This window comes from Macrotis lagotis, chromosome 6 (assembly GCF_037893015.1).
Source record: "Macrotis lagotis isolate mMagLag1 chromosome 6, bilby.v1.9.chrom.fasta, whole genome shotgun sequence".
Lineage (NCBI taxonomy): Eukaryota > Metazoa > Chordata > Mammalia > Peramelemorphia > Peramelidae > Macrotis > Macrotis lagotis.
The window spans coordinates 27,609,273-27,631,590 of record NC_133663.1 but is presented as its reverse complement, the minus strand read 5'-3'; the positions used below and the strand labels follow the sequence as shown (position 1 = coordinate 27,631,590).

The 22,318-nt window shown below is 36.4% G+C and overlaps 1 protein-coding gene across 1 annotated transcript in view; it reads left to right on the top strand.

Annotated features, from left to right (window-relative positions):
- Positions 1 to 22,318, top strand: part of WDR49 (WD repeat domain 49) — a 231,006-nt gene that overhangs the window by 24,240 nt on the left and 184,448 nt on the right. Inside the window, exon 4 of the mRNA XM_074192518.1 lies at positions 21,082 to 21,252. Coding sequence (XP_074048619.1) covers positions 21,082 to 21,252 — 171 coding nt within the window. The remainder of the gene's footprint in view (positions 1 to 21,081; positions 21,253 to 22,318) is intronic.

Genomic DNA, 22,318 nt, shown 5'->3' with positions numbered 1-22,318 from the left:
TCCCCTCTCTCTGACATGTGATGAAAAGGAACGGCTTTAAATTATTGGTAATTTCATTGCTAATTGAGGATTCTACTTTTTTTTCCTGATAAATATAATCCCATCATCTATGTATTAAAGAAGGCAGTTATGTTGGCTCCTAGAAAGTAAGCATGGTCAGAGATGGGATCAGAAAAGACTGATTTGGGAGATGGCTTAGTCCCTAATGGCAAGGTTTTCTGATGAGAGAGGCTGCCCATGGGAAGAGGAAGCCTCTGAGATCTTTCTCCAGATTCTAAGGAATTCAAGAATGTCATATCTGCCTCCAAAGCACAAAGATAGAGCCCAAGAACCCAAAGTTTCCAACTCTCCCCACTTAACATCTTGACTTTAGTCCTCCATTTTTCAGAAGAGGAATCTGAGGCTTAAAAAGTAGCTTGCTCAGGGTCACTTATAAACATATAAGGTTATATTTAGATTTGTGTCTCCCTGCCTCCAGGCCTGACATTGAGCCACCTAGCTGTTCATTTAATTATGAATTTAGGCAACAAAACATCATTCTGAGAAGGGGTCAAAAGGTTTTGTCACCAAAGAGTTCATGACACACGCAAAGATTGAGAACCTAGACTTTATAGTCTTTCACTTTCTTTAGATTTCTAAATAAGAGATGGAAAGAAGGCTGGGGGAAAGTTGAAAGTTCTAAAGATCTTAGGGAAATGCCCAGGCTTTTGATTTCTGGCACAGTGGTGTCAGAGACAGAACAAGAATTGTAACTTCTGGGGGTGGCTAGATGGCACAGTGGATAGAGTACCTGAGTTCAAATCCAGCCTCAGAGATGTAATAATTACCTAGCTGTTTGTCCTTGGGCAAGCCACTTAACCCCATTGCCTTGTCAAAAAAAAAGAATTGTACCTTCTCATTTGGAGCTGTTTGTACTATACCAAATAATACATTCTATTGATATAACTATTGTTACAGTAATTGAAAATTTAAGCCAACTGTAGGTTGGTGAAAGACTTGTGTGACAAGGGGCTAGTGAAGAAAGATGAGCCTTCTAGGACAGAGAGTGTGTTTTGCAAGACTACATGAGACATTTGGTGAAGCTGATTCTAGGACTGTGTCCAGAATAATGGAGAATCTTGCATATGAAGATATTCTGTGACAGTTTCCTATTGGCTTTCTGGTTATTTATGAAAAATCTTTTAATTGACTGAGCCTAAACTGTGGGCAAACAAAAGATTCTAATGAAAAAATGCAATCTTTCTCTCTTTCCCTGGTAAAAAGTGAGACAGAACTGCTGTAAGTGGTGGAAAGAGGAATAACTCATGGGCTACTGCCAGTTGCCTCATCCCTCTCTTGGGATGTCAACAGGCTATGGGCACACAGGACATTTATGTTTATTCTCTCTGTAGTGTTTCTTCTCTGTTCCTATATCAACAAATCAATAAATATCTATTAAGTACTTACTATAAGTCAGGTGCTATGTTGAAAATAACCCCCTCTCCCAAAAAGGGTAAAATACAATCCCTTAAGAAACTTACAATTTAATGAACTTACTGAATAAGTTTCAAAGGTAAAACATGTATGAGTTTTGAAAAGGTGGAGGACCCAACAGAGATCCAGAAATCAGAGACCCTTAAAGCACTGGCCATAGCTATGACAGCAAGCGGCCAGAACTGATGAGCCATCATAGCCCAGAAGGCACATCCTCCCTGACCCAGCTTGGCGGTGGGTAAACCTGTCAGTGGAAATGCTATCTCCAGCAAGCAAGGAAACAACTTCTCTATTAGTTCTGTTACAATCAGAATGAACTTGGTAGAAAGAATACTTTGTAGTAACCATTTTGTTTGTCCCCCATCTCCCCCATAACTAGGTTGTAGAGGGCAAAAAAGTAGCCCAGTTCAGGGGGAATGATTTTTATACTAACTCTTTGGTAAGCATTGCTTTGCCTTTTATTTTTATTTATTTAAATTTTAATTTATGGAATAAAACAAGTATTTCCATAACAGTAAAATTGTTAAAAACGATGATTGCCATAAAATGATTAATTTCAATTTCATTAAATTAAATATCCCTTGAGAAATAATATCAAGGAGTTATCTACTGGACAAATTGATATTGTGTCAATCAACGCTTAGGTGATATTGGGAGGACAATTATTGACTAGAGATTTTGAGAAAACATATACAATAGGTAATTCATAAACAATAGTTTTAGAGAAAGAGAGATGTCATAATGACTAGTCTTGCTCTTGCCACCTGGCCACAATTGCTAGTAAGGTTTGAGAGTATAAGACTAGAGTTTATAAATGCAACTCTTGGAAAATTTGAGAGAATAAAAAGGATTTAAGTTGAATGTTAGAGAGTAAATAGGACAAGGGAATATGAGAAAAGAGTGGGAAGGCTTCTAGAAGATTAGGAAGAAAATGTAGGAAAAAAGATTTTTAAAATTAGTTAAATGAAGGAACATGCAGGACTTCAAAGGAGAGCTCTTCTCTAAGGATTCATTGCTTAATGTATTTGAGATAAACCCAGGTTTAGGCAGTAGCAACTAGAAAAGTTCCTATTTTTGACTTTAGCATTGGAATGGATTTTAAGAGAAGGGTCATTTAATACCTTCATTTTACAGCTGAAGAAATGGAGAATGAGAGAGATTTAAAAAAAATCAAACTCACTCAACGTTATATTTGTTGTAAAGATCCCTCTGCCCCCAATGTTTCTATTCCTCTTCTAATTTAAGTGAATTTCTTTTTAATTTATGGAATCAAAATTCTCCATTGTATCTTCTGTGGTTTTCTTTAGCCCTTGGTTATATATTCTTCCTTAACCATAGATCTGATAGGTAATTTATTTCTTGCTCCCTCTGATTTGTTTATGTTTATGTTTAGATCATGTCTCCAGTTAGAGATCACTCTTATTTATGGTATGAGATATTGTTTTATACCTACATTCTGTGACACTACAACCCAATTTTCCCAGCAGTTTTTTAAAAATCTAATGGTGATACTTTGGCCAAGTATCTGGGATTTGGGGGTTTATTAAATACAAGACCACTTGTGCTTCTTAGTTTATATGTCTTAGGTTCCAAATCTGTCCCACTGTAGTTCTTAAGCAGTGTCAAATAATGCTGATGATAATTGCTTTGTAATATAGTTTAATATTTGGTGCTACTGGACTACTTCCTTTAAATTATTTCTCTTGAGATTATTTTTGTCCTCCCAGATCAATGTCATTATTTTTTGTCTACTGCCATTGAGATAATCATTTTGGGGACAACTGGGTAGCACAGTGGATAGAGCACTGGCCCTGGACTCAGGAGGATTTGAGTTCAAATTTGGACTCAGACATTTAATACTTACTTAGCTGTGTGACCTTGGGCAAGTCACTTAACCTCATTGTCTTGCAAAAACCAAAACAAACAAACCAAACCAAACCAAAGAAACCTGATAATCATTTGGTCATTAGTTTGTCATGAAGCTGAATAAGTAAATTAATTTATGCTGTATTGTCACATAAAAAACAGCCATTCACAATTCCAGAAAACCAAGGATGGTTTATTACTAGTTCCTGGAAGAGAAGTGAAATGGAGTTAAGTATAAAATAAAAGTATTTTTGGGAAATGGTCAATGTGGAAATTTGTTTTGCCTGGTTTAAATATATTTTTATAAAGTTTTGTTTTTCTTCATTTCATAGGAGAGGTAGAAGGGAGGAGGATAATTTTTGTTCATTAAAAATAAACAATTTAAATTTTTAAAAAATAAAACAAGCAATAATGTGGCATTTAATGACACTTTTGGGTACTATTGATTCTATATTAACTCAAAACTATTCACAGTGTACTTTCTGTAAATTAAGCTCTGTTCATTTTATCTCCTTAACATCCAAACATGTCTGTTTGTTAATATTCCAGAATAAGTGAGCAAAAAATGAAAATGTAAAAAATAAAATAAAAAATAAATCTGATTTTATTACCCTCTCCTCAGTAAACTTCAATGATTGCTTATTATCTCTAGGATTAAACCTCATTTCCTTTGTTTTTCATTTAAAACTTTTTACCACCTGTCCCTATTTCTCTAGTCTTCCACCTTAAGACTGCCATATAGCCATATTTTTCCTCATGTAAAACATTTCATATCTTATCTCCATGCCTTTGTCATGAATTTCTTCCATGTCTGGGCTACTCTCCCTCCTCATCTCTACTTCAAATTCTGAGTTCCTTCCAAAGGTTTCCAGAACTAAACTGCCTTCATCCCCTTCCTTGTTCCCCTCCTCCCCTCCCTACAATGACACCAAGCAATCAATGCACATTTAGGCTCGTTCTTTCCCCTACAAGATAACTTTTCATCTTCTGCTTATGTACCTTGACTATATTTATGCCCATGTTTCTCTCCCTTTAGAGTTTAATCTCCATGAGGGCAAGAATGATTTTTTTCTTTGCATCCTCAGTACCATGATACATAATAATTATTGATAAATGCTTATTGGTTGATAGCTGTAGTATGCTTACAGCCATTACATTGACTTAAAAAGGAGATTATGGGCAACTAAGTGCCATGGTAAATAATAAAATACTAGACCTTTGCAGTGCTTGGGGACTCACAGACTATAGAACAATCTTCAAAATGTTTTCATTAATATCACTGCTCCTGTAGTCAGTCAGGAAGAAATTGATTGAGAATGATAACAGAGGTAAATGCTAAAATTTCATGACTAGTTTGTACTCCTGGGTATCTCAGAAAGGGTGTGTGTGTGTTTGTGTGTTTGTGTGTGTGTGTGTGTGTGTGTGTTGCATATGTGTATTACTGATGTGAAGAACAGTGCCTGAGAAGAGCTAGCAAATAGCTCCCTCTGTTTCAGAGACCCATAGCTTAACTTAAAATGACTGTGGAAAGTGAGTCAAGGTAAAATGAAAAGCAAGTCTAAAGTCTAAAGGTGTCCAATGGTAGATTTTTAGTTTTAATGAGACACTGGTAAAATAGTTGGAGAATCAGTCTTGCTGTCTCCAAGACCTCGATTCAAGTCTCATCTCTATTATCTTAAGGCTCTGTGAACCAGACGTTACCCAGGAAGTTAGGTGATACAGTGGATAGAACACTGGCCCTGGGGTCAAGAAAATCTGAATTTAAATTCTCCTTTAGTCATGAAGCAACGATGTGACCTTGGACAATTCATTTGACTTCAATTTTCTTATCTATAAAATGGGAATAATAATAACATGCAACCTCTGGGGACGTTCTGAGAACAACATTTGTGAAATGCTTTTCAAATCGTAAAATGCTGGTTTTATTGTTGCTGAATAAGCTAGCCAGCATTATATTTATTTAACTTCTAAGTTGGCCCTTAAAGAATAGATTATGCAGAAAAGTTGTCCATCTGAATTGAGAGGGGGAAGCTTTGAAACCAGTGAAATAACAATTCTGCTCCAAACACATGCATTCAAGGTTGCTAAGAAGATTAAATTAAAAAAATACACACACACACACACACACACACAGACATGCAATTTTGAAAGCCTTAAAGCTATATATAAAGGCACTAGGAAGATCTGAGTTCAAGTCTCACCTTTGACAAAGACAGGTCGTATGATCCTCAGCAAGTTTCTCTTAATGTCTCTGTCCTCTAGGTCAGTGCTGTGGAACTCAAATAAAATGGGATTATGGAACCAATACAGAAGTAAGAATGCCTGGAGATCTCACACTGATCTAGAAAACCACGTATTCACAGTATCTATGTTGTATCTTTATTTACTGTGTGTTTGACAACTGTTCTCTCAAACTCTATGTTGCAGAGCAAATACTAACCTTTATTAGCAGAGTTTCCATATCTGGCCAGTGATTTTCAAAGTGTGGTCCAGGGATCCCTGGGAGGCAGTTTCTATGTCAAAACAACTTTCATAAGAATACCAAGATGTTTCAATATTGATAGATAGAACACATACCTAGAAAAGGACCCTGAAATGCCAAGTTTGAGAACCAATAGACAAATGAAATCACAGAACCTCTCACTCGTTCTCTCTCTCTCTCTCTCTCTCTCTCTCTCTCTCTCTCTCTCTCTCTCCACATCTCTGCATCTCTGCATCTCTTTCTTTAAAAGTCTCTCTGTCTTTGTCTCTCTCTCTCTCACTAACCTGTGTAATATTTATTAAATGACTTCCCTCTCTGGTCTGAGCCTTGCCATGAGTCAAATGGCAGGGCTGGCCTGGATTGTCTCCAAGTTGCCTTCCGGCTCTAATTCTCTAATCCTATGATCTGTGATAAAAGCTTATCCCATCCTTCTGCCTGCTCCCAATTTTAATCTTTTATTATGCAAAGCTGTCAATTCAACAACACAATGCAATGCTAGATTTGCTATCTTGAACATATTATTATTTGCTGTAACTATGAAAAGATGAAATATTTTGAGGGAAACTGTTAAAAAGATTTTCAGACACTTTCTAACAAAAGTAGTTGCTTTTCTTATAGAACATCTCACAGACTTGATTTTATTCGGTCATTAATCACATACAGGCCACTAAGATAGAGTGCTGGACCTGGAGTCAGCCCAATTCATCTTCCTAAGTTCAAATCTGGTCTCAGACACTTACTTAGCTATAGTCCCTTAGGCAAGTCACTTAAATCATTTACCTCAGTTTCTTCATCTGTAAAATGAGTTGGATATGGAAGTGATAAATCACTCCAGTCTCTTTGCCAAGAAACTCATAAATGAGGTCATGAAGGTTGGCAGCACTTGGCAACATAGACCTGATAGAGATTGAAGCATACTAGATAGAGGTTGGAGTTTGGGGATCTCATTTTCATAATATTTTTGTTTTTTTAGGAGGGAGGCAGACTATTTTATCTATGACATCTTGGGATTAGTTCATTAACATATTTACACTATTTCAAAGATGTCAAAATAACTTTATAGTTGACATATCAATGTCCATAAAACTTTAGAGATAATGTAACCTTGTGATCTCAAGGTTTTCGGCACCCATGAGGTGTGTTCTCTTGGTCTTATTGCAGATGTCTGAAATTTATCCACAATTTACTCATCAAAGGATTAGACACTGTTAGAAAAATCTAGATGCTTTGCATAGTACCAGGATGTAACTTTTTTTTTTGTAAATTTATGAGACAATTCACAAATTATACTCCTTTGATCTTTGGGATAATTTGTTCCAGATTTCCCTTTGCAATATTACCTCTTGTTTCTTTTTTACTGGCTACTTATAAACTTAAGGAATATATTGACTAGAAGGGAAATGGTAGTCAGGGATCAGAACAAGATACAATTTTAATATATATATATATATATAGTATAATAATAAACTGTTAAATGTTATCTTATATATCTTTTATGATCAAAATTATCATACTTATTTATCTAATACTTAAAGCATTCATGACTCTAGAGATGGAATAGATCAGAGATAACATTTTGCAAAGTACGATCCAGGGACTGCTGGGGTTTCTATGAGAAAACTGAGGATCAGGGAAGTTAGGTGATTCCTTCAGAGTCACATAGGGAATGAGAGTCAAGAGCAGAAGTGGAACCCAGAGCTTTAGGCTATAAGGCAGTGCTCCTGCCACTGGACTACACTATTTCTAGGTTTACAAAACACACATAATAAGTAAACTAACATTATCATCATCAGCACATTAGTCACTTCTATTATTTGTACTTCTAAGTGTTCAAAGAACTCGATGGAACTAAAGTCCCTTGTTGGGTGCCATTGTACACAGAACACTGGGTCAGGAGTTGTGTGATAAGAGAAAGGGATTAGGAAAATGGGCTTTCTGCCCTTGAGAAAAATGCCAGATGGGGCCAATGCACCCAAAGGAAACTTGGGAACATGTACACATAGTCCAGCTGTGTGGTTTTTCACTGCATGTGCTTGTTGGGATCTGGAAGGAAATGGAATGACTGGGTGGGCTTAGGCAGAGAAAGTTTCATAGAGGAAAAAAGGAGAAGTAAGTGGAGGAGGAAAAGCAGGTCACTCAGGGAAAATATTATTTGTGAAGACAAAGGGGCAAGGGAAATTCAGTAAGTTTGTCTTTGGGATAAAATTCTGAATCAGAGTGCAATAAGAGGTAAGGCTAGATCACCTTGAACCTGTGCTTAACTTTTTCCCTTTCCATTCATCTTGGTTTTATTTATACCTGCTTATTAACATTCTCTTTAGAGCTTCTCCACTGAACTATATTGCTATATTCTGAAAAATATGCTTTTATCTTTCAGTGTAAAAAATGTCAGATCTGATATTTAATGTATTTTAGGAAAAAAAATACTTCAAGGGAAGATTCCTTAAAAGATTGAGAAATATAAAAATAAAATAGCCTAAAGGTTCAGAATCACATTTTAAAAAAAAAATATTTCTGGAGGAAATAAAGACAAACAAATTGAAAGCAAAAGCACATGAAGAATAAGTCTCTAAAGGCTACTAAATAGAGAGGGAGACATAATCCATGGGTAGCAGCTGTGGTGGAGCAGAGTGCCAGAGCGATTTAAGCAAGGAGGTGCCTGGAAAAACAGGAACTGAGACTGAACAGTCTTCTGGGGATTTGGGGGGAGGGGATCGAGAGGAAAAACTAAGGGCTTGGTTTGAGTTGAGACTGGTAGCATGAAAGGATTGGTTAGGGGTGTTATGGCCTGTTTAAGAATCAAGACTAGATCAGTGAGCAAGCCAAATGAGGTTTGTTCAATCAGAAAACAAATTTCAATCAGAAAAGTAGATGAGTCAGCAGATGAGGCCAGGGTGTGAGCAGGTACCAGGCATAGCTCCCAGTTGGATGCATTATATCTCTTCCTTCTGAGTCTGGCTTTCTGTTTGAAATTATTCCTGATGCTTGGGCAGTCCCAAAGTCCTGGGTTTTTCAGGTTAGGCCCAAGGTTTGTCCCTCAGTCAAATTTTGTGACCCTACTATATTTTAGAGATTTGATTTGGAATTCTGACAAGATAGAGGTTCATTTTCTTATCTGTCTGGGATTCTCTTTCCAGTATCCTTCCTCTAGGTCTGGAGATAGACTTCTGAAAGCTTTGATATTAAAGGGGGGAAACAATCAGTTAAAGAAAGGTACTTCTTTTCTTTCCAAGTTGCTTGAGTATCTTTGGAAAGAAGACCAAATAGAAACTTCTACCTGTGGCTTACTGTAGTTCAAAGTCTGTCTCCTTTATCCCAAAGTTAATATTTTGAACTTGAAACAAATTATTTTCCCAGTGTCAATTTTGTCACCTTATACTAAGAGACAGAAGAAGGGACAATGATGGAGAGAGTAGCAATTGAATAAGGAAAGGAAAAAAGAAGCAAATGCTGGTTTATTCTTCTTCCTTGAAATCTACTCTTTTCTTATCCCAGAAAATGTTCTGCATTTGACTATTTTTTTATTTTGATATATGCCTGCCTCGACAACATACTGGTTAAATGTGCTTTTTTTTTTTAGTTTTGCAAGGCAAATGGGGTTAAGTGGCTTGCCCAAGGCCACACAGCTAGGTCATTATTAAGTGTCTGAGACTGGATTTGAACCCAGGTACTCCTGACTCCGGGGCCGGTGCTTTATCCACTACTCCACTTAGCCGCCTTAAATGTGCTTTTTTTTAAAAAAAAATTGTTTTTCTCTTAAAGATTTTATTTAGTTTGAGTTTTACAATGTTTCCTCTGATCTTACTTCTTTCTCCCCACCCCCCAAATTGTTTCCATGTTGTACATTGATCCAAATTGAATGTGATGAGAGAGAAATCACATCCTTAAGGAAGAAACATAAAGTATTAGAGAGAGCAAGATCAGACAATAAGATACCAAGATTTTTTTTTTCTAAATTAAAGGTAATATTCCTTGGTCTTAGTTCTTTCTCTGGACACAGATGGTATTCTCCATTGCAGAGAGCCCCAAATTGTCCCTGATTGTTGCCTGATGGAATGAACAAGTCCATCAAGGTTGATCATCGTCCCCCATGTTGATGTTAGGGTGTACAGTGTTTTTCTGATTCTGCTTATTTTGCTTGGAATCAGTTCATGCAAATCCTTCCAGGCTTCCCTGAATTCCCATCCCTCCTGGTTTCTAATAGAACAATAGTGTTCCATGACATACATATACCAGTTTGTTAAGCCATTCCCCAATTAAAGGGCATTTACTTGATTTCCAATTTGTTGCCACCATAAACAGGGTTACTGTGAATATTGTTGTACAATATTTTGTACAATATTTTTGTACATGTTTTTACCCCTTTTTATCATCTCTTCAGGGTAGAGACTCAGTAGTGGTATTGCTGGGTCAAAGGGTATGCACATTAAATATGCTTTTTATTCATTGCAAAAATGTTCTATTCTTACTACTATCAAGATACTCTCAACCCTAAACTACAAATGGGCATGATGATATAGGAAAGAGGCCTAAATATGACATTAAGCAAATTGGGTTTGAATCCCAGCTCTGCTACTCAGTGACCTGTATGTTCTAAGATATCACTCAACCTCTCTAGGGCTCAGTTTCTACATTTGTGAAAATGAGAGCATAAGGCTAGATGATTTTAAGGGACTTTTCAGTTCTAAATTCTGTGCTCCTTCAATAAATAAGTTCATGGTGTATGTAAAGTGTTGGGATAGGCTCCCCAGATATAGTGACAGAGACAAAACCAGTCTTGTCCTCAAGGAACATTCATTCTATGATTGGGGGTTTTATATATATATATATATATATATATATATATATATATATATATATATACACACACATATATTTATGTAAGAGGAAAATTGAGGAGGGGTTAAGATAAAGCTTCATGCAAGAGGGGATGGCAGGGATGAAGGAAACAAGGATTCTGGAAGATATTTATGAAGGAGGAAACTCCAGGTCATGAACATTCCAGTGAGTATGAATGAGGTTAGAGATAGGAATATTAAGATCAGGGATGGGGTTTTGGGGGGGTAGCTAGTTAGTTCAGCAGACAGAGCACCAGACTTGGAGTTGACAAGACATATCTTTCCAAGTTCAAATCAAACCTCAGACACATACTAGGTGTGTGACCCTGGACAAGTCACTTAAGTTTTTTAGCTTCAATTTTTTCATCTATAAAATGAGCCAGAGAAAGAAATGGCAAATCACTCCAATATCTCTGTCAAAAAAAAGCCCAAATGGAATCACAAAGATTTGGAAATGTCTGAAACCCAACTCAACAGCAATAAACAGTTTGACTGGAATATAGTTTGTGAAAGGGAGCAGGTTATGTGAAGCTGACAACCCTAGCCCTTTTGCTTCTTGTTAGTTGGTAGATGAAAAATCCAACAAGAACCCAGTGGGCTAGAATAGTGAATTGAATCTAATAAGATGAAATTCAATATGAATGAAGAAGTAGTTGTCTCTGTACTCTATTTTGGATAGACCACATAGAGAGAATGAGAGACTTTGGGTCTGAAGAAAAGACAAAAAGGTAGCATGATATAGTGAAAACTAGACTGCACATGGAATTAGAGGACCTGGGTTCAAATTTGAATTCTGTTACTTATTAGCTGTGTGATATTGGACAAGTTACTTAACCTCTCTGAGCTTCAGTTTCATGTATAAAATAATAGGGTCAGACTTGATGGCATCTTTGATCCTTTCTGTTTCTAAACCTGTGATTCTATATTCCAATCATATTAGAGCTGTCTGCAAGTAGCCCTGAGGGAAGGGAAGGGACAGTGCAGTTTGTGTCTTTGTATTTCTGGAATTTGGAATAGATGCTAGCATATTATAGGGGCTTCATAAAAGCACCTGATTAGTTAAGGGATTGACACTTAGAAGAACAACTAAGAACAATACATAGAAGTTTCCATGAGGCAGATTTAGGCTTCGCAAGAGGGAAAGCTTCCCAACAAAGTAATCTCTAAATGGGATGGACTACCTCAGGAGGTGGTAGGTTTTTCTCTTACAGGAGGTCTTTTGCCAAAGACTGAATGACCATTTATCATTCAAGTCACAGAAGGGAGTGTTGCTTGGGTATATATTGGACTTGATACCTCTGAGATTCCTTCCCATTTGGCAAATCTGTGATTCTGACTGTGAATTATACAGACAATATATTTTTCTTAATTTCCTTCTCAGTATGAGGTAGGAAGAATTGTGCTGAGTGAAAATATGTTAGTAAATATGTTATTTGTTCTTTGAGGGTGAGGATAAATTAAATTAAATAAAACCATTATGTTAAAGGAAGAAGTCAATATATTGATATAAGGTTATTAACTAAAATCAATGAACATTTTAAAAATAGACTAAAGACAAGGTGCTATGTTATTTAGAAGGTCACAGTGGCAGTGATGACACAGACCTTGCACCCAAGGAGTTGATAATCTAATTAGAAGGAAGAGACATAGACTATAAAATGAGAATGAAAATGCTAAGTGAAAAGGAGAGATCAAGGAAAGGCAATTGAAGTCAGAGGAGTAAGAGATTCTAGCCTGACAGTTTCAAGAGGCCCACAAAACTCCATCCATCAGATTAAAAAAATGTAATTGGGAAATGTTTAAGAAAATAGATAAGAATATAGTACAATATAGTTAATGCTAATTTGTGGTTTTCTAAGTTAATATGCTTAGGTTCCACTTCTATTTGAGATTGCTATCACTGATTTACATAACATCAAGAAATGATAGGTCATTTTCCACAAGGACAAGGGTCTGATCAGAGAATATTTCATAGAGGAATTGACTCAAGTTGGTCCTTGAAAGACTGGAAAGACATGAAGATAGGTGGAATTTAGATCACTAATTTAGAATCATGGAAAGATATGTTTGCTGCCTTTTTTGCCTGATTTATAATGTGTATAAGATTCCATCATTGGAATAACAAGGCTGATTAGTAACTCATCTATAAATTAATAGACAAATCTAAGAGAGTTAATATGGTATACAGAGGTTAAATGACTTGCTCATAGTAATAGGATTACTCCAGAAGGGACCACAGAGGTCTTCAAACATGACTACTTTATTTTGTATGTAAGGAAACCAAGTCTTAATGAATTCATAAAACCACGGATCTGGAGCAGGAAGGGACGTCAGAGACTGTCTAATCCATTAGTTTTACTACTCCTCCTATACTACTACCTAGCAATGACAACAACAATAGCATTTGTTATGCACCAGGAAATCTTACAATGATGATCTTATTTGCTCCTTAAAACAACCCTGCTATTCTAATTCCATTTTTACAGTTGAGGAAAATAAAACAAGCAAAGATCAAATGGCAAGATTACACAGCTAATGTCTGAGCCTGGATTTGAACTCAGGTCTTTCTGACTCCAGGCTTTGTCACCTAATTGCCCTGAAATGCAGAGAAATTCAGTGACTTGTCCAAAACCACACAGATTGTGAGCAACAACGAATTTGCATCCATTTACTTCACTGTCTCTTTCCACAATGTAGCTAGTACACTGCAGAGCTGAAATTTGAACCCAAATCTCATACTTTTTCCAATGTATAGCCACTGATCAAGAGTTTGCTGCAGTTGACTGCTCCCTTGTAAAGGCTGAGAGATAAAATTGAGGGTTCCCATTTGGCCTGAAACTCCATTGAACTCTTCTTTGAGTCTTTTTGTTTTAGCAGGGTGTATGGCTTGGGATTTTACATATACATATACATATACATATACATATACATATACATATACATATACATATACATATACATATACATATACATATACACATACACATACACATACATATACATATACATATACATATACATATACATATACATATACATATACATATACATATACATATATCACAAACTCAGTAGACCCTTGGGAAAAAAAGTCACTTTAAACACTTCTCCCCCCAAAATGTTTTCTGGACCTAGAAAATATATCTTTAGGTCAATAATTGGTCATTTCTAGTGAGATACCCAAGTCACTGTTATTTTAAGTGCCTTACGCAGTAATAAGTAAGACTAACAGAGTGATAAGTGGGATTTGAACCCAAGTCTTTCTGACTCAAAGCTCAGTGCTTTTTCTTTTTTGTTTGTTTGGTTGGTTTTTTTAGGTTTTTGCAAGGCAAACAGGGTTAAGTGGATTGCCCAAGGCCACACAGCTAGGTCATTATTAAGTGTCTGAGGCCAGATTTGAACCCAGGTACTCCTGACTCCAAGGCCAGTACTTCATCCACTAAGCCACCTAGCTGCCCCTTTTTTCTGAGGCTAAAGAATAATCAACTGTCCCATCACCTCTAAGTGCTATAGACCATTCTCTTCTTTTGAGAATTCATTATTCCCCATAGGATAATTAGATGGAGCAGTGGATAGAACACTGATCTTGGAATCGGAAACCAGCCGGATTCAAATTCCCATCCTCTGACACTAACTAGTTGTGTGACCTTGGGCAAGTTACTTAACCCTGATTGCCCCATACCCAGGGCCATCTCCAGTCATCCTGATTCATTACAATGATTATCTTATTTGATCCTGGACTAAGCTGACTCTGGAGGAGAAACAGAGGCTGGTGACTTAGCACAGTACTCCCTCACTCAAACCTGGTTCCTGTGCTTGGCATGGAATCACCAACTTGATGTTGTAGTCTTCTTTGAGAATGAAGGACAAACATTATTATTATTAATAGTAATATTCAACATAAACCTGGAGCACAAATTAAAATTTTTATATCCTTGTAATTTTAACAATTTTGTAATAAAAACCGATAATTGCATTGGTATATGGAGGGTGTCCAGTGAGGTTGGCATCAGAATTAGAGAGAAGATTTTGCTTTCCTCACTTTCTTTATACCTTGGGAAATTCACTTAACATTAAATTATCAAGAATGAAACCATTTCTTTTTGCTCTATTGAAAATTTCTTTCTCAAAGGACCATGATCTGTGTAGAGGGATATAATTGTCAGCCATTGATGCTGTCGTCCATGTCTTCCTCATCTGCTAGCTATCATATTAATTCCTTTGTCTCTAAATCATTTTTCCTACAGCTACCAGATTTTAGTACACAAGGCTCATCATGTCTCCCAATTTCTCAAAAAGTTTCCATGCCTTTTATATTTAAATCTCCATTATTTTGTATTGAAGGCCCTTCATGATCTGGCCCAAAATTTTGTCCAACAGATTAGTAATGCTTCTTGGTTGAATTTCTTTCCATATTGATTTCACATTAACCCCTCCCCCCCTTACACAGTCATCATTACCACCATACTGACCAATCAATGTTCCCTTAATGTTCCTGTATAGCTTACCTCTTTGTAAATTTTGTACAGCAACCCACCTCCAACACTGGAATGTTTTCCTTCTCATCTTTGCTTCTTGCAATCACTCATATCCTTCAAAGATCTGCTCAACTATCACCTCCAACTGGAGACCTTTCTAAATTATAGCTGGTAGGGTCTCCCATACTTTGGGTTTCTTTTTTTAATACATTTTCTCCTAGACATGTTGATGTTTTTTTTTTTTTTTCCTTCAGCAGAATGCTGGTTCTTTAATGGGAAGGAACTGTTTCATTTTTGTTTCTATATCTAGTACCTCTCATACTACTGGGTGTATAATTAATGCTTAAAAATATTTGCTGAATCGAAACTCAAGTGACTTCCCTGAGGTCATATTGAAGATGACAGAGCAAGGTTTCAGAGTTACAGCAGTTGACTACAAAAATAATGATACATTAAAAAATGGGTTCAGTTCTCTTAATTTTGTAAATAATCCCAAATATTTTTTCTCAATTACACGCAGAGATACTTGTCAATACTGATCGTTTTGCAAGCTTTTGAGTTCCACAGTTTTCAACTACCCTCCCTTCCAACCCCCCTCTCAATCTGATAGATTGTTCATGTATAATCATCTTTAATTTAATTCCTTATTAGTCATGTTGAGAAAGAAGAATTAGAACCAAGGGAAAAATATGAGAAAGGAAGTAAAAACACAGAAGAAGTTTTAAAAAGTAAACCTAGTATGTTTTGCTTTGCTTTCAGAATCTATAGTTTGTTTTTTCCTGGATGTAAATGTCATTTTCCCTCAATAAGTTTCTCAGGATTATCCTTGATCATAGATAAGTTCTCTATTTCTTAATCATCTTTCTAGGAGAAATTATTGCCCATAATTGAATTAGACATACCGTCTTTGTTGCTGTTTCTTTCTTTATGCTACAAATAGAAGCTAGCCAGACTTCGGTCAGATAGATGATTATTAGAAGTAAGTTATTTGTTGGAAGTCCTCATTTGGAGTTTATTTTGTAGTATGACTAAAAATAGGAGTCATCTCTTTGTTGCATTCTTGATATGGGGAAATGTGCTCCCTCAGCTGTCTAGGAAATTATTGCATTAATTACGTATCCATTGTAAAAATGGGTTCAGTGTCATTTGATGGTTCCATTTGGATTGAGACAAAAGAGTGGGCCAGAACTTGGGGACTCTGTGGTCTGGTTCTCTATTTTGCTCTTTGATAGCAGAGTTCTCTTTGAAAACTTTTGAGCTCAGTGTGTGAAAGAGGAACATGGTAGTCAAGTAGAGAATAAGCCTGTTTTTTTCCAAAATAAAGGATGAAGTTGGGGAATAAGATCCCTCAAATGAAAGAACATCAAGGGAAACTCAAGGCAATGTGATGTTTTTTCTAACTAAAAAGGTGCAACATTTTTCTTTCCCCATCAGGGAAATAAAAAAATAATTCAAACCACAAAACAAGCTTGGGTGGTTAGATTAGAGATGGCCTACTCTCACTCCTCCCTCCTCTCTAGTTTCTAGGGAGTGGTTTGGGATTTCTCAGTGGGGATTTTCTTGCTCTCTTTTTGTCTAAATGCACTTAATAACAATGCTTTCTTTTCAGGTGGCACTTTTTATCTTCAGAGATCTTTTTTAAGATAACTAATTGCTATAACACTGAGTTAGATGAGTAGATATTACAATTCTCCCAGGACACCAGAGAAAACTGAGAAATTACAAGTAGTTTTCCTTCCTTTCATTTTTTTTTTCTTTAGATAGTCACATCCAAATTGAGTAAAAGAGTCAAAAACCAGACTGCTGAAAGAGTTCCAGTGGAGAGTGTTTGACACATAGTAGGAGCTTAAGAAATGTTTGCCAACTTGACTTAGCCAGACCCAAATTCAATTTGTAACTTTCTCCTCCCCTTAAGTTGGGAACCTAAAATTATTGCTTGGGTTAGTCATCCATTGACTCACTGGGGGATTTTACACAAGTCACTCAACTTCTCTGAAATCCAGTTTCCCAGGGGCCAAATGAGGGGGTTGAAGTAGATGACATTTAAGGTCACTTCTAGGCCTATATGTGGAATCTTATTATTGCTGGAAAATATCTCCTCAATTTAACAGTTGTTTCTTTTCAAACATTTAAGAATTAGAGTTGCAAAGTATATAAAGTCTCTGATTTGAAACCTATCCAAAGATCTGTGTTCAAAACCTGATCAAGCCTTTTCAGTGTGAACTAAGCCTCTCTGGATTTCAGTTTCCTTATCTGTAAATTAAGTAGATTTGACTAGATATCTTCTTAGATTTGGCCCAGCATTAAATCTATCATCAGACCAAATGATCTGCTGGATCCTGGACTATGACTCAGGAAAACTTGTTCAAATTCTGTCTCTAATGCTCATTAGCTATTATATACCACCCTCTTAGAGCCTTAGTTCCTTCATCTGTAAAATGAGGGATTTGGATTAAATGGCCTCTAAGATTACTTCTGAATTCTGATTTTACTATGAAACCCAGGAGTCGTGGACTAGTAGGTCTTCCTAGCTCTAGGTTCAAATACTGCTCCAAATGTTACTCCATTAAAGTCTCTCAATAGAAGGACCAGAGTTTAGGAAAATCTCTAAGGACACAGCTATGGCATTTGACTAAGGTACATTTTTTTTTTTCTGTCTGGAAAGTAAATGTAGATAGAATGACAATTTTTACTTCCAAGTAAAATTATAATATTTTTTTCTATCAATTGTCATACCTGGTCGTTCTATCATTAACCTTTCTGAACCTCTGTGACCTAATCTGTCAAATGGGAATGATAATGATCCCTGAGGTACTTCCCTAACTGAATGATTGTGAAAAAGCAAGATAATTTCTGCAAAGAGCTCTGACTATAAATGAATCATTGTTGTTGCTGTTGCTTGTGGATTTATCTTTAAGGCATTTGCATGCTTAACCTTTGGCTCTGCTTCCTCTTCTTTCAGAAGTTAAGCAAACAGTTTTGTGTATCAGATAATTTGATTTTTAAGGAAATGGCATTATGGTCACCTTTTAGCTAGACAGCCTCAGGGGACCCAGACACACCATAATTTAATAAATTACAAATTCTACTTCAGGGAAAGAAAAATCCATCAAAAAGGTTGAGCTCCTGCAGTAGTCTGGCAACCTCTCAAATGTACTGGGATCCCCACAGTTCTTCATCTCCAAAGCCTGCTTTGAATTGTCACCCAGGACTCATTTCTATGACTTTCCCTGTTGACTTCAGGAGGTTGAATTATAGCAGAATTTAAAGCAGAAACATATCACGGAATAACTGTTTGGATCCCTCTGTCTTTTCTGAATTGGACCATAATGATGATGCCATTTTCACAGATGTGCAGTGATAATGATATGGCTGTAGTGGATATTGCTATTCTCTTTCCTAAGTCAGTCTGCAACAATGGCTGGCTTCTTCCACTGAGAGACCAAAAATGCTGAGCCTTGGTCAACACCCTGGTGATTGTGGAATTGGACCTTCCTTGGACTCAACTTTGATAGTAGCGATTTGTAGTGTTCCTTGATACAGGATGAGGTACCTTCACAGTTGGTATACTCACCAATAAAGAGTCAGATGATAAATACTAAAGTGTTTTGTTTTCTTCAGGATAGAGATGGGAGCGACATTAAAGCAATGAGATGGTGCAGTGGATAGATCCGATTTCTTGAATTTAAAGCCAACCTCAAACACTAGCTGTGTGACCCTGGGCAAGTCATTTAATTATATCTTCCTCCATTTCCACATCTGTAAAATGATCTGGAGGAGGAAATAGAGAACCACTCCAGTATGTCAGCTAAGAAAACCAAATGGGATCATGATGGTGATGACTGAAAAAATGACTGACCAACAAATATATTCAAATAATATATGGTAATCTATTTGGTCTAGGGAATTCTGATGTGAGGAAACTCCCTTTATTAAAGGAGTTTGGGAATTTCTCTGTGATTTCTATTCTTATAGAGCTGCCTTCAGCATTTAGGGATTAAGTGATTACTTAGGATCATACAGCTACTTTGTATCAGAGGCAGACCTTGAACTGAGGACTTTAGGGATAATTCATTACATTTTTTTGGTTGCTTCTAACTTTATTTAAAAAATAAAATGGGGGCAGCTAGTTGGTATAATGGATAAAACACCAGCCCTGGAGTCAGGAAGACCTAAGTTCAAATTTGGCCTCAGACACTTAAAATTATCTAACTGTGTGACCTTGGGCAAGTTACTCAACCCCATTGCTTGGCAAAAAGCCAAAAAAAATTAAAATGAATGGAGTCCACATGCTCAATTACTATCCTGGGGATGAGAGGAGAACATGAATGAAAGCCCCTTAATTTTATGTAGATTTTTGAGAGGATGTGGTTAAGAATAGCAAAATATGTGGCCTGAATAGAAAATAATATTTATGAATTGCATATTAATAGAAGTCTCTCTTCTCACTATATATATATATATATAGTCAGAACTACTTTGAAGTTTTGAACTATATTGTGATTTTGGTCTTTGTATACACAATATAGAATTGGGTTAGGGTAATACTTATGGCTTTACTTGAATAAGAATTTGGCCTTAAAGGTCACATTAGGAAGGTCATTGCCAATGTAGGGGAAGTCCCCTTTGTAGGATCCCAACTAAGGGGAGGTTTGATTGAAGTTGGTTAATACCAGAAGGTATGATGGGCTTGCTTTTAGTGTCTATGAATTCTGGGTGCAAAAAAGAGGATGACCTGGGAGTGAAAGCGGATTAGGCTTTGGCCAAATGGAGCTGGGACAATGAGACCTGGCATTTCCTGGGAGTCAGCAGGAGTCAAGAATTTCTGGCCAAACTTTTGGCTGAACTTCTGAACCTGACTGAGTCCATGCCATTACGTTCCCAAAGAATTTGGAGCTAACAAGCCTGTATTAAACCAGCCTTCTCATTCTAGGGAGACCAGATGGCTTATGAGTTCTTCTTTGGTCACATCTGCTCTGGGTAGAATTATCCAAGGCTATAATCAGTCACTTGTCCTCCATCTCTTAAATCCCAAATGATCATGATTAATGTTATTTCTCACCATGTATTTTCAGTATGGAAAACTAATGAGAGGTAAGCTGAATTTTGACTCAATGAAATTGTGTTCAAATCCTACTGCTCTTAAAGAGCACACAAAATATCTTGAGCAGTCAATTCATCTCTTTGGATCTTAAATTTCTAATCTAAGCAATTGTATTAAATTATTTAGAAAGTCCCTTCCCATTTGAAACTCCATGAAATTGATAATTTCTTGCTTCCTGAATGAATGAACTAGTAATTTTATCTATTTTCCAGTGGTTCACACTCCAATCAGAGAGTAGAAAGGAAGCATTTTTCCTTCATAGCAGCTTAGTAGGGTAAATCTTCATGCAGATTTTCATGGCTTCTCAGCCAAAATTATTTGTCAGGCCAAGTTACCTAGAATATTTTTTTCACTTGGAGCAAAATTGATGACTGAGGAAAGTGGAACAGGGATACAGAGGACAGGCAGCCATGAATTCAGAGGAGAATGGTTATAGAAACCTTCCCAGCACTAAAGTATGTTTGGAATCCAGTCCCAACAATGTGTACTATCATTCTAAGAGGAGAAGTTTTTCTTCCCATCTTCCCTTGATGGACCTGTGACCATAATCCATCTTTCTTTTCTTGGGATATTTTTGCCCACAACCCCTATAGTGTTTGTGCACTAGAAGAGAAGGACGTTTTTCAGATTTCAGTGGGGAGGAAACACCACCTATGTCAGCACCTTGGACAGAGTCTTAGCTGCCTTGTTCTAGATGTGACTCTAAGTCATTCTAAGCCTTCTCTCTTGAAGGAGGATTTAAAATCCAAATTCTTTAGATAAGAAAATTTTCTTGATTGAAATAATTGTTTTAGTTCATGGAAAATCTGTTCATGATCCCTCCCCTCCTTGTGTTCTCAGTGATTTATGATGCTTCTTTAGATGCCATCATTTCCAGCACAACCAGCCATGTGAACACAGTGGTGTTGGCTTGGAGGGAAAAGTCCAAGCAGAAGTGGATTAAGAAGACATCCTTCAACATTGCTCAGGGCATTCACACTTTTGACTACCATTCTCCACTCAATTTAATTGGTATGTTAGAAAAACTGTGCTCACTAGATGACCTCTTTATTAACAAGTAATCTAGGGTAGAAATTTATAAACATAAAATTTTTCATTGTGTCTTTATGGAAAAGGAGACACCTAAATATGAGGACATAGGAATATTTGGTAAAGAGACATTATCATTTGTGACATGTAGCAGATTTCTTTAGGATGACGGTAAGTATATGCTACTGGGTTTAAGTGAGTTTGCTTAAAAAATTGGTAATAGTTGTTCCTTATCCTAGATTGGTATGGGATTGTGCTTTGCCTATAATGTCAATTGTGGTCACTATATTTTACTGTCATTTTTTTCTTTAATACAAAAGAAGGTATGTTCAGTGATTGGGTCATGGTAAGCAAAAAAGGTATGCCATCACTAAAGTTTAATTTTAAAAATTCAAAAAATAAAATTAAGGTTATTTATAAGATAACAGAGAAACATAGTCAACAGAAGTCCAGGTTTGGAATCAAGATGACATGAGTTTTCAAAACCTAGCTATGAAATATACTTACTCTATAATGATGAGCAAGTATTAAAGTGAACTAGGAAATTCTCTGTGCCTTGAAACTGCAGCTCTTATAGTTGGAGGGATTTTACATCCTGAGACTTCTCCAACCTTATAAAATCAAAAGTTTGAATCAAAAAGAGAACAATTATAATAAGGTTAAAGAAAACCAGCTTTGTTCAAAAAAAGATTTCTACCAGCCCCCTCACCAGGTATCACTAAATGCTCCATTGAAACAAACACAGTTTTTTTTGTTAAAAAACACATTTTTAAAAATATGTTTCTCAAATCCTCAGAGTATAGATTTTCTCTCATGGAAATTTCCAGATGTTACATTGCCTTATGTTACCACTGGAGAGATTTTTTTTTTGGTGCTTTCTTAGAGCATCTGTGCATTTTTGATCAGAAATTCCAATTTGTTTACAAGTATTAATTGTTTAACTTCAGAGAAAGCTACTGATAAATTTTGAAAATATAGATTCTTGGGAGAATAAAGGGTAAGAAAGATGAACTTGTGCCATGTCTTTGAAGTCTATGTCTCTTCTCAG